The following is a 15031-nucleotide window of genomic DNA, read 5'->3' on the forward strand; positions in this document are numbered from 1 at the left end:
AGATGGATAATTTTTACATATTTTGATGATGTTATATTTTGCTTGAATTTTTTAAGTAAGAGTTAAAATATGATATTATAATTATTATGTTCGCCAATATTTTTGTAGATATCTGTTACCTACTTCTTTTTATGATTATATTGGTGGTGGTTGCATTGAATAATATTATTAATCAATATTTATAACACTGATTTTTTGTTGACTCTATGTATCTATGAGCCTTTTTACTTATCTACCTACCTGATGTAATTTATAAAATCCGCTTCAATTTTCCCGCCAAAATATCTGTAACTAATGCACGAACACATAGATTAAAAAACATTCCGTTCTTATGTCACGAAGGCGAGGCGGTGAGCGGTTAGGTTGGTGCAAGCTGGCATTTGTTGCTTGCGATCGCTGCGAACCGATCGTGTTATATTCCGTTTTGTATATTTAGAACGTGTGGCCGTGTAGTGCATTTTTCGAAATGGCCAAGGTTGCTATTATTGTGCCTGTGTTATTGTTTGCCTTGGTTATAAAAAGCAGTAAGTATCAATTTATTTTTTTACAACTTATGATTTAATGGGTTGATGGCCAACTGGTTTAATGGATTGATTTATTGTTTTTGTGTGACGCATTCATTTTTTAATATTTTGAAAATGGGATTGTTATATTTATAGTCGTAGTATGTTTTATTCATAAATGTGCACACGCAATTATTTAGATAGTATGGTACATCCACTCATTGTTGTCAAATTCTGCATATATTTTGCGCGCCAACAATTTTGTTTAGCTGTAGAATCGGTTTAACGTTTTGTTATGGGCGTGTGCGCAGCTTAATAAGCCAATTCTTTAAAACCGGTAAAACGAGATTAGAAACTCGCAAAACACATTAAAAACCTTTGCGCATATTAAACGACTGCTGTACACATGGTTTGTCATTTTTTAGTAAATAACAATTCTTGCACGTAGAAAACGATATACCTATTTTTGGTATGATGTTTTGTTACCTATATAATTAGTACCTAGAAGTAGTAGGTACAGTTTTATTTCTTATTAGTTTTGTGTGTGAGCACTTGAGCAGACGAAGCGGTTGTCTCCTTTTTTTACAAAGCATGGATCCTACAGCTAGAATTGAAATATATAAGACCAGGATCAGAATAACTTAAACTCTTGTAGGTATTTCTATTTCGAGATATACCTACTCGGCTTATTGTTACTATTTACCTCAGAATACACGCGATTTATCAATTCATCCTTATCAAGAATAATATTTGCAATTATGATAATGCACCGCAATTTATCACAATGATCCGGCCCGAGACCAGTTTATGATACATTTTGTAATCTTATAGGTATTATTGTGTTTACTCGGATAGGTATGGTATCTTTTTAAAAACTCAAACTCTTTCAGATAAGTAAGTATGTACCTAAATACATCCATACTAAGGTCAACTTAGGTAAACTCTATTTTTTAAATAGCAGCAACATAAAGCCTTTAATGCGCAGTATTTTTTTACAATGTTCATCAACAACATTCTATTAATCGAATCCAGTCGAATCGGCCAATCGTTCTTGAGAGTTGAGTCTTTGAAAGTCAGCAAAATAAATTGCATAATCTGTGGACTGTGGTATGTTTTGAATACTCTGTGGACTATAAAAGTACGATGAACTAGAGAGGGGACTGTTACGGTGCGGATTGCGACATGTTACGTCCGCACATCGGCGACTTTCACTTTTAAGTACTTTAGGTCAATCTGACACAGATAAATATATGTTTTTTTCTCATCCGAATGAAGACTGCAGAACTTTCTCTTGAATCTTAAAAATTTTAAAGAAATTAAAAATCGGAATTCCATTCACCAATTCTGCATGGAGAATTCTTTTATATGAAGAAGTTGTGTTGATTCTTACTGGATTCTTATAAGAATCACTTTTATGATGCACTAGCTGTGGCACGTGGCTCCACTCCTGTTGGTCTTAGCGTGATGTTTATTAGGTATACGCATTATAGCCTTCCTCGATAAATGGGCTATCTAACACCAAGAGAATTTTTCAAACCGGACCAGAAAAACAAAGAGAGAGAGAGAGAGATTAGCGCGTACAAACAAACAAACTCTTCAGCTTTATAATATTAGTGATTAAGTATTTCATTGATGACCTGAATTCCATACTACGCCTACATTTACGAACAGTTAGATAGTACCAACTAAATCTACATTAAACACTTAGAAAAAGGAAAGTGAATATACCTAGATAAGAATACCTGATATGGGATAGCATATATTATTATTTATTATGTTCTTAGCTATATTGGTCTGTATTGGTCTAAGAACATTTAAAATAAGAACCTAAACAACCATTTTATACTGATTTGACTTATCGAACCATTAGCTGTAAGATCGACGAAGATTTAAATAATTAAAAATCAATTATTAAATTATTACTCAGATGTAAATTACAATTTTGGATGTAACTGGAACGGCAAACCACAAACGCTGCTGCAAAGAATATACCAGAACAACATTAAAACAAAATTCTCATTTATGCATCCAAAAAAGTGGTAATGACGAAAACGTTATTATGGTTTCACCCTCAGTTAAAACAGTTCACCTATCACCCTCTCAAAATGTTACCAACCCTCATTCTCCTATACTAAAGGCAGCAATAACTATGCAGGGTTTACACGTAGTAATTGAAATACACCCCAAACCCACACGAATAAACAAAGGGGAAGAACTAGGAAAAATAACTTGTGTATGATCTCATCATTTAACTATTATATTCGTATTATAATATAGAATATTTAGTACATAAACATAATATTATCTCTCGTCACCTACATTTATAGTCCATTGATTTTATATATTTGTATTCATATCAGCTACTTAAAATCAATTTAAAGCAAAACAGTATGAAAATTCTATGAAATTTGAAACAGCATAAAATTGTTCTTTTAGTACGAGATATTCAGCGTCATCAACAATACTTCGATATGTTTTCTTATTTAGATATTTAATTTTACTCATTTTAAACAAGTTGAAATAATAAATTAACACCGAAGAGTACAACGATTTCCTACTATGAGTGCAAAAATGTTATTAAATATTTGCTACGGCGTAGTTGTAAATCTTGATTGGTATGGTAACACACACGGAGGCGTGGATTCCACATAATATTGTGAGCGTAATAAATTGTACCTACAGTATTAAATATTATCCTCGATAAGATGGTAAACATACAAGCGTATATCCTAAGCCGTGATTCTAGTTTCCAGCCCCAGTAGATTGTAATACCTTAAATAAATATACCTAGGTAACTACATGGGGTACAGAAGGCTGAACACCTCCTTCTCTATACGGAAAATTTGATCAGTAAAACATACGTAATTACAAGTACAATAACTACTTATAACTTATAAAAATATATTAGTTATGAATATCTCAAATAGGTATATAATTTTCCCTACAAGAGGACATGGTAGGTACTTCATTCAGAGCATTTAATAAATGCATTCCGTCCTTGGCACTCCGTAAGACATCATTCAGCTATCTCAGTGCTTCCGATTTCGGAAGCTAATATAAAATACAATGTTTACAATATCGTAACCTACATTAACGTCATGCGTAAATCGTAAAAATTTTTACAGCACCAGTGAGGTTTTATACAACCCTATATATAAAACAAACGTGAAACGTGATATAATATCATGCAAAAGCAATCTTATTTCATTATTCTTAGCTGTATTCATATAATACGTAGGAACCTACAAATACCTATATCGAAACTATAAATTTAAAACAACATCCTCATAATATTTCATTAACACACCTACCTATTTCATGATTTCGTAATCAACGTATCAAATTTTCGTATAATTTATACACCAACTTCACAGTCTGCTGATTCATTAAAAAAACATAATATCTATTATATTTTATAGTTACATATTTTATTTACAGTGACATGACCAACAGCTATTCATGAATATAAGTAGTGTTGATAAACGTGGCTTCTCTTGTTTATTATTAGTTATTATGTACAATGTTGTCGGTTTCAAATTTCACGTGTACGAAAGCGAAGAAGCAGTACAACGAATTCAAAATTCGTGAACTAATTCACACATAAATTCTGGTACCTAATTAAAAACAGCAACTAGTTGTGTAAACAAAATATATCTTTGAACATCGTATCCGTTCGCACACAGCCCTGTCACACGTATATTTAGCCATCTAAAAATATGACTACGGTAATGTCCCTACGCGTTACGAAATTTGCTTGATAAATAACACAGGAATCATTAGAAGCAATTTATACTATCAAGGTAATTTCAGTCTCTGTTGAACAAGGCTGAAGTATTTAGCAAAATATTTGCAAAAACACTTAGGTAACTACAAATAACACTTTCGTTAGTTTTAGTGATAATTTTAAATATAAGTATTTTATCAGAAAGCCCGCATGCCTAATGGGAATCAATAAAAAAGTTAAGACCCCAATAGAATTCTCATTGTGTTTGAACGATGGCAAATCACACCATTATTGTAAATTAATGCCCATTGTCAACGCTATTGACATATAAATAGTATAAAGAGATAATGATTAGATTGTAAGTGAGCTTCATTCGAAAATATTATTTGTAAGCTGCTGGTATTTGATTTCGCACATATTTTTCCGTAAGTAGGTAGGTACCCACTAGTCTCCGAAAATATATGACGACTAGCTTCCGCCCACGACTTTGTACGTGCATCCCCGTTTTTCCCCGTTCCCGCAAGAATTTCGGGAAATCCTTTCTTAGCGGATGCCTACGTCCTAACATCTACCTGCATGCCAAATTTCAGCCCGATACGTCCAGTGGTTTGGGCTGTGCGTTGATAGATCACTACCTATATCAGTCACCTATGAGTTTTATATATATAGATTTTAAAATCGCCTTTACAAATTTACGAAAAACAAAGTTGAAATATAAAAAATAACAATTAAACAGTATACATGAGTTAATAGATAGGTTATAAATTATTATCATAAGCTTTATGCAAAGATTTTAAAGTTGTCTAAAAATTCAGTCGAAAACGGGATTCGAGACCGTGTCTTACGTTCACTCCCAAGAGATATTCCATCACCTATCACTATGTTATAATATTTTATCTGTGATAATGCTTACGAGCGCTATATAAACTACGTTACTCTACATCACATAGAATGCACACATGCAACACAGTTAATGTCACCTCATTAAGAAAACCATGACCCATTGTAGCTGTGTCAGGGGTCAGCTCGTGACTCACACTGGCTATTAGATTAGGTGAGATCTACATAAATTCAATTAGTAGTATATTTAATTTGAACTGGAAGTTGTAAGCCGGAATACGTTTGTTGGCATTGTTACTTTTTTCTTACTGAGGTGTTTACGCCTCCTAGTTAAATGATTTATTTTACTGATTTGCAAGTTGCAACCATATCTTGCATTTATTATATACCTTGTCCATATTGATATCCCTAACTGATAAATCGTCCTGACCGAACAACATTTTGCGGAAGAATTCCAACCAATACTCGCGGCCCCATCATTAAAGCGGCTCGACGGAACACAGTGGGGTTTCCGGGTTATAGTCGGTAAGAATCCGACATAACCCACGGCTCCTTCCCCGGGGGCAGTGGGTATCTTTGGAAGATTTCCCCACTGTAAAAAAAAGAAAAAAAAGGGGGTAGGTAACCATGATAATAACAGTAACAGTATTATTTCCAGCGTGGGATAGTGATGACTAAGTCTAGATTCTAGCCTATCTCTATACTGCTGTAATTTATCCACACTGGCAATAATACTGCTTTAAGACATCATGGTACGAGGACAGATAACGATAAACATTAAGCACATTACTGCTCCATCACAACTAAACAAACCGGCTTTCGTGTTTACTACTAAAAGAGCAAGGACAATTATCTACTATGAACATGTACCACCTTATTCGCCAATTAGTAAGGCCGTTGCTTTAAATTAATGAGGTCATGGATAGGCCCATTGTCTGTGGTCTACTTCCGTTGAAGGATTAGCTATCAACATGCTGTACGGAAGATGGTGATGAAAATCATAATTAAAATTTAAAATTTCATAGCTACTCTCTGAATAAAAATCGGTACATAAATTAGGTGTAAAAATATGTGCGAAAATTATACTGTGTAGTAACAAAATAATTCAAATTATATAGGTACACTTTTTGTGTTTTCATAAAAATTCATTAATTAATTATGTGGGAATCGCTTGGCTTTGGCCTTGGAAATAACAAAATATAAAAACTTTATGGTAGCATATATGACTATAAAAAGTCCTCAAACAAAAATATATCTCAAAGCCTGAGACAAATTTCTCCCCTATTCTATTTTATTGATATTGTCACTACATTAAGCGATAAATTAAATAACATTAGGGTCTTAAAGACCGGAAGGAGACAAATTGCTCTTTTCAATGAAAGTCGTTCAATATAATTATTGAAGATTTACCAGACAGTAATCATACATTATCTAATTTTAGCTTATTTGATTTAAACGGATCCTTTTTTTATTTCCTATTAACTAGTACTTAGTGGTTTTTGTTTTATCACATTAATTAGCCAATAAAAATATAATAAATGATTTTGATTTGGTTGGGAAGAAACTAAAATTTAAGATTTAGTTTATCCGTGTAAAAAGCTTTATGCTTCCAAAACTGGAAATTTTATATCTAATAATATCAAAGTTTTGCCATTGTGATATTCAAGTGTGGATTTTCTCACACATTAATTTAATCGTCTTGTAAATAGTTAAAGTATTTTATAACTTAACTAACTGCAGACTTCGTATAGAGGTTAGCAAAAAAATATATAATTCGTGAATTCGAAAAGCCTCTACATACCTACAATTTAAGTTTAGATAATTTTATATTCCACAAATATTGAAGTCCAGTTCTACCTCAATATAAAATATCTTTATTCAAGTTCTTGGCAGCTCCAGAACATTTTCTTGGAATAATTGTTCGCTTATTTGGCAAACAGTACCATAGCTCCATTAACACGTATTGATAGTATTGTAACGTGATTAATAGTTTGTGCACCTTTTGAATTATTTAAGTGGAATTTTTGATAAGTGGGTCAGAGAAAAATATACATTGGACACATCTGTGACCTAGTAGGGTATTGTTGTAATGAAATTTTTTATTTTAGTACCTACTTATTTCAGTTCTTATCGAAGCTTGTGACCACTTCCGCGTTTTAAATTGAATATAGGTACCTATTAATTATTATTAAACTGTTATATATATATATTATGTTGATTTTATACCTATATTATGTTGAGTTGAAATGAAATATGTGATTATTTAACTTATATAACAAGCACTTGAGTAAACATGTAGTTATGTAGTTTATTAATAGTTGTGTAAATTCGTGAAATATACTTGAGTGAATGTATTTAATTTAAAATAGATTCAAAAATTACAAGACAATTTTCGTGGTATAGATTTATTAATAATTCGATAAAAATAATAATCATTAACTAGATAATTTACCTACTTAGTTATATTCCTCATAGGAAAAACTATGATATTTCCCTCTGGAGTGTGCCTATATAATATTATTAGCCTCAATTAGGTACCTACCTATTTTATAACATAGAGGCACAATTAGTTTTGTACGTACAAACCAGGTTGGTACCTACGTAGGTATTTGCTCAACTTTTTAATTAAAATATGCGTAGAAACAATGAATAGGCAATGGACATAATTATAAATTAACGACATTTTTATTAGATCATTATTTATTGGTAACGGTAATGAAGCACGCTATTGACAAAGGAAATTAGTTAATGAGTAAATTATTTCGTACTTAAATAGCAATAAAATGGGCCTATATTAAATATTATTTCTACAGTAATTTTTAAAATACATATCGGATTGAAAATGAATTGGATAATGATGAAAAAGCGTTATCAATGTTCAAAAGAATGGTAAAATTGCTGTATAGGTATGTAATACCTACAAATATATAAACGTTCCTAGGTTATATTATTGAAGAATAAATAGTATTTCTAAAGGAAAGTTTACAGATAGTTACCTACCTATACATAGGTGTACGTAGGTAACTATGTAACTCATTATATCTAGACAATGAATGCTATGTTGGTTGTTTTCTCATAATTGTCACTTGTCTCACGTAGGAAAATACCATCTTATTTATTTTCCATCGGTATTCCATACAATGATCTACATTTTATCGACATAAATTCTATCTACTTGTAGTTTGTACCTAGGTACACACAATAACATGAATATATCTCAAACAAATTCGCAGTCTAGAACCTTCGACTGTCAACTTACACGTCTATTAGTAATCATCATCATTGAAAAAAAAACACGACGTTAACAGCAAGAATAAAATATTCAAATTATCTTATGAATAATAATAAGATAAACCAGCAGTTCCAACAAAAAGTTAACGAAAACATAATTAATACATAGGCAGGTGCTAATGTATGGAAGTTGAGTTCACGCGTGGAGTGATGACGTAAACTTTGACCAAATTGTCGATGGTGTTTAAAATGTCGAGGGCCAAAACATTTCGACATAACTGCCAGAATTTACATAGTGTACCGTTCATATTTGCACGTGATCGTAATACAGCCAAAGAAACACATTATGTAAGGAAACCAGTACCAATTTCTATTGTGTACCTCCAACGCTGCGTGTCAAGAAAAACTCTTCTGTCATCACGCACCGTTAAGGGCCTTGAGAAGAACCTATTAACTTTTTATACCTACGTTTATTGTGATCGTGATCATTGATGAACCTTGAAAATATGTTTATTTCCTTCAAATGAAATGATATTATTGTTGCTAGATAGACCATAACATTGACTGTAATAATAAGTTTTCTTTAAATCACTTATAAACAATCTAGGTAGGTACGTACCTATTTGCGGTATAATTACTTATATGTATAGATTATAGCGGTTTTTTTTCAATACCTACTTCTAGATTCTCCCGGAAACAGTAAGCGCCCCATAAAAAAAACCACGTGGACTGTGATCTGTGGTCAGAACCAATCACAGAAACTAAAGGGTTCTGACTAACCTACTGTAGAGGATTTCAATGTATAATATCTTTATGGGTACTTAGGTACCTACCGAAACATTCTCGTACCTTTATAAAGAAGTCGATCAACCAAAGTACGTTTTAAAGTTATTATTAGTCGAAGGCATTGTTTCATAAAAATGACGCATGGTTATAGAATATGGACTACGTTGAACATAACACGTGACATCGGTTAAAATTACCTCTGTAAATACGTAATGAACCGAAGTAGGTAGCTAAGGAGGAAAAATATAAAACGTGATACCTACGTTTTATTCGTAATTTTTTTTATATGTATGTACCTACATTATATACCTACTTCACTAAATATTATTTTTTGAGGTTATTTTATTCTTACAATATTCTTCCAATTGAAATTGGTTTTGTACTTTTTGAGATAGGATACTTACCTAATAGATAGTATAGTATAAAGCGAATACTATGTAGATAGGTAGGATACCCAACCCAACTTTCTTTTCACGTAAGATAACAGACAGGAAACACTATTCTACTTAGGTTACCTACAAGCAAACAAGTTTGTCTTAATGAAATCACAGTACAATATAGTTTAAATGGTTTTATTTTGTATGGTTGAACAATCGCAAATCGCTAGTTAAATCATATTTTATAAATAAACAATTTAACATTTTCTTGGCTCCATTTAATATTATTGTAGAAATAAAAGTTAATTTCCTGCAAGAAAAAACTCGTTAAAACTTTACAACGAAGCAACGTTAATTGTTAACCATTTACGGTACACAATGTACCTAAAAACAATGTACGATACTACATTTTTCCTAGTATTTTAATCACTGTTTTTTATTACAGGTGAAGCCGTGCGTTGCTGGTCGTGTTCTTCAGACCTGGACCCATCAAGGCCAGACTGTAACGACCCCTTCCTGCCAGGACAGGCCATCAACCCAGGCTACTTGAGGCTGGAGAACTGTGACGCGAATGCGGGAGCTACCTACCCTTACCTCACTCAGTCCAAAACAGCTTGCAAGAAACAGAAGAAAATAAGTAAGTTTTGTCGTGTGATTTAACTACAACCGTATTTAGGTATGTGATGTGTTCCTAGGGATGATACTTTAAACATCGAATCTCTTTATTTCACATTTTGGTCTTCATCATCTTTCGAGGATTTTTATGCATCTGAATAGGTACCTACTTAATAATTTGTATTATAATATCCACCTACTGCATTTTAATAGGTCCCTCCTTACTTCAGCGTTAAATGATTTTTGAAATTCTGGAAATAACTAACTGGAATTTAAAATATAACAAGTCTATGCTTCTAATTACTCAACATTATTTAATCGATTGTAACTTGTAATGGGATTTTAAATCGAAATTAATAGATACTTAGTTTCTATCATTTAAACGTGACAAATTATTATGAAAATTCTAAGTACCTAAATAGGTATACAGGGTGTAATCGTTAAGTGTCCACAGGCGGTAATTCCGTTACTATTGCAGATATCAAAAAAATTTAAACTGATATAGCTTTATTATTATTGTCATTTTACTCATTAGCCTTTACCTAATGAGTAAAATGACAATAATAACTTTTTAAAATAAAGCGGGAAATAGCCAAACATTTTACATGAAACACGCCCTTGCCCAAAGGGCTTTCGATATTAAAGTTTTTTTGATAACTGCAATACTTATGGAACAATCGCCTGTGCAAACTTCACGATTACACCCTGTAGGTACCTATATAATTTTATATAAGTACTTCAATGTCAACATTTTTTAAGTTCCTTAAACAATTTTAACGCGGAAAACGAGTGTGAGTTAGCATTTTATTTGAATTACTTATTACTTATGTACCTACTGTAATTCTATTGTTCTGTAATTGCTCTAATTACGTGACGATTTGAAGCCTGCTTTTAATGACACATTTGGATTTTCTATGAGTTTCATGGTCATACCAATGTCCAGCATCAACAAAATTGCTCTGTTATTTTTAGCTTAATATGAATTTACCTATTATTAGAAGAGTAGTTAAGAGTAGATTTATTATTAGTAACTTCAGGTATCTAATAAAATTAGCGCAACGTGGTGTCTTGGTTAAGATTTCCGAAACAGACAGATAAAAATTACGTTCAATCAAAAATCAAATACTTAATCCAGAGATATAGGATTATCATAATTCATAATCAGAATAAATAGGTAATCTAGCAAAACCTATCGGCTCTACGCCCACCTAAAGTATTTATTCACTTATAGGAAATTTGACATTCCTATATTTTTGTTTTACTTGATTACAAAATAAAAGACAGATGGAGCGTTGCCGAACTAAACCGAATAATTTATCGTCATTTTCAATAAAGCTATGTGTGCTGTCATTTCGCCGCTGCACTGTACGTACACGGTGCTTCTGTGTGCGTGTAATGTTGCCAGATATTGAAAAATTTCCCAAATTTTTCCCCGACTACGCAAAAAAAGGGTTATGTTTTTCGAGTTTATGGATGTATGTATAATATTTCTTTGACACGCCCTGCAGTATAAACCGTTGGACCGATTTTGAGTTGTGAGGTTTCATTGCAATGATCTGAATTATTATGTTAGTGGCGGTAGTGACGTAGGCTATATATATACATAAATGAGAAGTCAAGTTTTAATTTTTATTTAAATTCTTTTATTGCATAAAGTACCTGCCTAATAAAGTTATATATGGACAAAAAAATTGTTTTCAATTTTTTATTAAATAAATTACATAAAAAAAGTTTCAATATTAACTATAATAATTATAAAATTTTTTATTTTTCATAATATATGAATACGAATAGCGGTAGTTTTTAGTCGAGAATACGGGACACTTTATTTTCATCATATCCATCATGGAGTTCACATAAATTAAATCGCTAGCGAAAACGACTATGACGTTTTTAAGCTTTATAAAAGTAACAAAATAATGTATTATGCTTAGTAAAATAATCTAATAATTATCATGAACCTTTAGTGCACTATACAAATAATCACATTCACGATCGAAAAATCCAACAGCATTACCCTGAAGATCCTTTAACCATTTTACCGTTTTACCAATAAAAATGGCAAATTCATTTTCAAAATACTGGCAACATACGTTGAAGTTTTGTATTCCTTCATATCTGTAAAATTATTATTCGTATTAAAGAAATAAATCAGCCAAATAATCTACAGAAAACCTGTGAAACGATGTTTTATCTTTTTTTTTGTTTTCGGGAACAAATTTTACAGCGTTTTATTATCACAAGACGGCATTTTTTTACTAAAATTGCAAACCCTTTTTGACGTATTGCATGACACTATATGCGCTATAGCACTGGTGCAGCGACGTATTTGTTTTTGATTTCGTATTTTCTTTGACAAGGGCGACGGGCGGTTGTCATGCTCCATCTGTACTTTATTTTGTAATCTAAGGTTTTACTACGATTTTCAAGTTTTTATTTCTGCACTCGTACCTACCTATAACTCCTTAAGAAAACAATGACTCTTTGAAGCATGTACCTATTGATAATTTCGCGTATTATAACAAGTTGCTTTTCATTAAGTTCGAACATAATACGCAATTGTAACTCCTACGCGATCTCCAAACTAACCTTGTTACGAATGTTGCGTCAGTGACATGACTGAGTCACCATTTTATTATCATCTTGAGGTGCATGCTCACCTATTTTCCTGCGTAATTATATAAGTAATTAGCAATAGGTAGATTATAATTATATGTAGTGATGAGCAATGGAGTTAAAATTCGACATAAATTCAAGTAAAAAGAGAAGAAATACATAACTACATAGTTACTTCAATGAATATAATTCCTAGAAATTTATGATTAATTGATTAAATGTAATGTCAAAAATGTCACGATGATAAATAACTGATTTCACGCCACCTACCATAATCAGAAAATATTTATGCGCAGAAAAAATTTCCAACTATAGTTTACAATGTTTTTTTTTTTTTTTCTATTTCAGTCAACGGCCAGCTAGTTGTATCTCGTGGCTGCACATGGAAGCGTCAAGACGACAACTCAAATACTTGTCCAACCACCTCCAACAGCGTCAATGAAGTGACCATCTTCTGTGAAACCTGTGACTACGACGGTTGCAACGGCGCGGGCGCATTGGGCAAAACATTGGCTTTACTTCTTGTGCCAATCAGTCTTTTACTCTTCAAGTAAACTCTAATTTAAGATCGTCACATTGTCCATTTCACTGGGTTCCCACCGTAACAGCCAATGAATAAAAACAGAAATTAACATGTTCTTACTGCATTGTCACCGAGGTTATTTTGTTGAACGGAAAATTTTAAAATGAATTTAAATTGAATCAAATCCTTATCTCATTTTAAATGATTAAAATACAAATCTCATTTTAAATCCATTAACTACGTTATTTATTGTCTTCATCAAATTTAAACTTCAAAATTAATAATTTTCATACTTAATAATTATAATTTTTCTTTACTTTTCGTAAGGAGTACTAATATAATATAATATTGATTCATTCATAATTGTTCATTAATACTACTTACTTTTTTTTTGTAAGGTGTTTCTCAATGTTAGCCAGAAGGGCTTCTACATTTTAACGCGGACGCGGGGGTGAACTGAAGGTTCACCCTGGTACTACTTACTTACTGAGGAAAGACATTTTCAAGACAAGCTACATAATACATATATAGTACATACAATTGGTTCATAATACGGTTCATAATGTATGTACGCGTAAATTTATTGGACGTAATTAATCTACGATCGTAACCCTTTAATATGTATTGTAGGAAAATACCACTAATATAAAGTATTTGTAAGCTAAGCTGGCACATTAATAAGATATTATAAAATGGTTAAGGGCTTTATGTAGATTCTTTCTGTAATAAATTAGCGCTAGCTATTAAAATAAGGACTAACATACTAATCTTGCTATACTTTCCAATATTTTTATATTTCATTTTCGTTTCTATTCTAACTAAGTAAGTACCTAAAAAGAAAAATTTGCATACTTTTTCCTTCCGGTAACTTTTTACTTGTATGTTACTTTATATTCTGTAAGTGCAATCTCTTAATTTATACCATAATTCCTTAGATAAATATGACTAGGTTGTACAATGTACTGTGTACATTATTTTCTCAAGTCTTGTGTCCATACAAATATTATTATTTGTCATTAATTGCATATGTATATGAGAAGTACAAATAAATAAATAATGTTTGACTCTAATATTGTTTTAATAAAATCTTACTTTGTTACAAGTTTTGTTTTATTTTTACACATATCCACCGTCATGCTGTTAACTCCGCCTTTGATCAACAATGTACGATAAGAGATAATAATGTATCGTTTAAAAGTTCTATTTTGGTTCACTTGAAACTAAACGAAAATTTCCTATGTTCTCCTTTAGCATGAATGAAAAAATAAAGATATTTATTATCTATTGCAATTTGCAATTGATTAGATTGTAGAACTAACGTTTGTGAAATTGTGAGGTTGTAGGGGGTAATCTCTGGAACTACTGAATTTTAAAATTGAACCATAATACGTAAGTATCGGAAAAACTCACTTCAGAACGCTGTAAAACCTTAGCTAGTTATTGACGAAATGAAAAAATGTTGTGTATAAAAGTTGTTCCTCGAAAAACAATCTACAAAAATGGTATATCATTTTTTACGTAAAATGATAAAAAAAATATATAAGTATTGAAAAATGTAAATAACTCTAATTTCTGAACATTTCCGTTTTAAAACTTTTTTATTAATAGTTCTACGACAAAAAGTTACTGGACCAAAGTTGTAGAGAATTTAATTTGCAACAAATAATGTTAACATTTTTTAACAGATAAATAGGTTAAGAGATATATATCGTAAAACTATTTCAACCGCTATTTCCAAGATGGCATTCGTGGGACAAGGGTGGCGACACCAAAAACTTGTTCAATAGCTACACTGCCCCCCCCCCCCTACAAATAA

At 31.7% G+C, this 15031-nt stretch overlaps 1 protein-coding gene across 1 annotated transcript; it reads left to right on the forward strand.

Moving 5' to 3' along the window:
* The first annotated feature begins 354 nt into the window (after positions 1 to 354).
* LOC123698030 lies at positions 355 to 13592 on the forward strand. The gene is made up of 3 exons (XM_045644619.1): positions 355 to 524; positions 9907 to 10098; positions 13041 to 13592. Exons 1-3 carry the CDS (start codon positions 467 to 469, stop codon positions 13244 to 13246), a joined length of 456 nt encoding a protein of 151 aa, XP_045500575.1. The 5' UTR covers positions 355 to 466; the 3' UTR covers positions 13247 to 13592.
* Positions 13593 to 15031: the final 1439 nt, after the last annotated feature.

The sequence above is a fragment of the Colias croceus genome, chromosome 15 (assembly GCF_905220415.1).
Source record: "Colias croceus chromosome 15, ilColCroc2.1".
Taxonomy (NCBI): Eukaryota; Metazoa; Arthropoda; class Insecta; order Lepidoptera; family Pieridae; genus Colias; species Colias croceus.

Excerpts from the sequence above, each read along its gene's own strand:
- LOC123698030 (XM_045644619.1), top strand. The coding sequence starts at position 467 with ATGGCCAAGGTTGCTATTATTGTGCCTGTGTTATTGTTTGCCTTGGTT. Across the intron at positions 525-9,906 it reads TGCCTTGGTTATAAAAAGCA|GTGAAGCCGTGCGTTGCTGG; the intron begins GTAAGTATCAAT and ends TTTTTATTACAG. Across the intron at positions 10,099-13,040 it reads CAAGAAACAGAAGAAAATAA|TCAACGGCCAGCTAGTTGTA; the intron begins GTAAGTTTTGTC and ends TTTCTATTTCAG.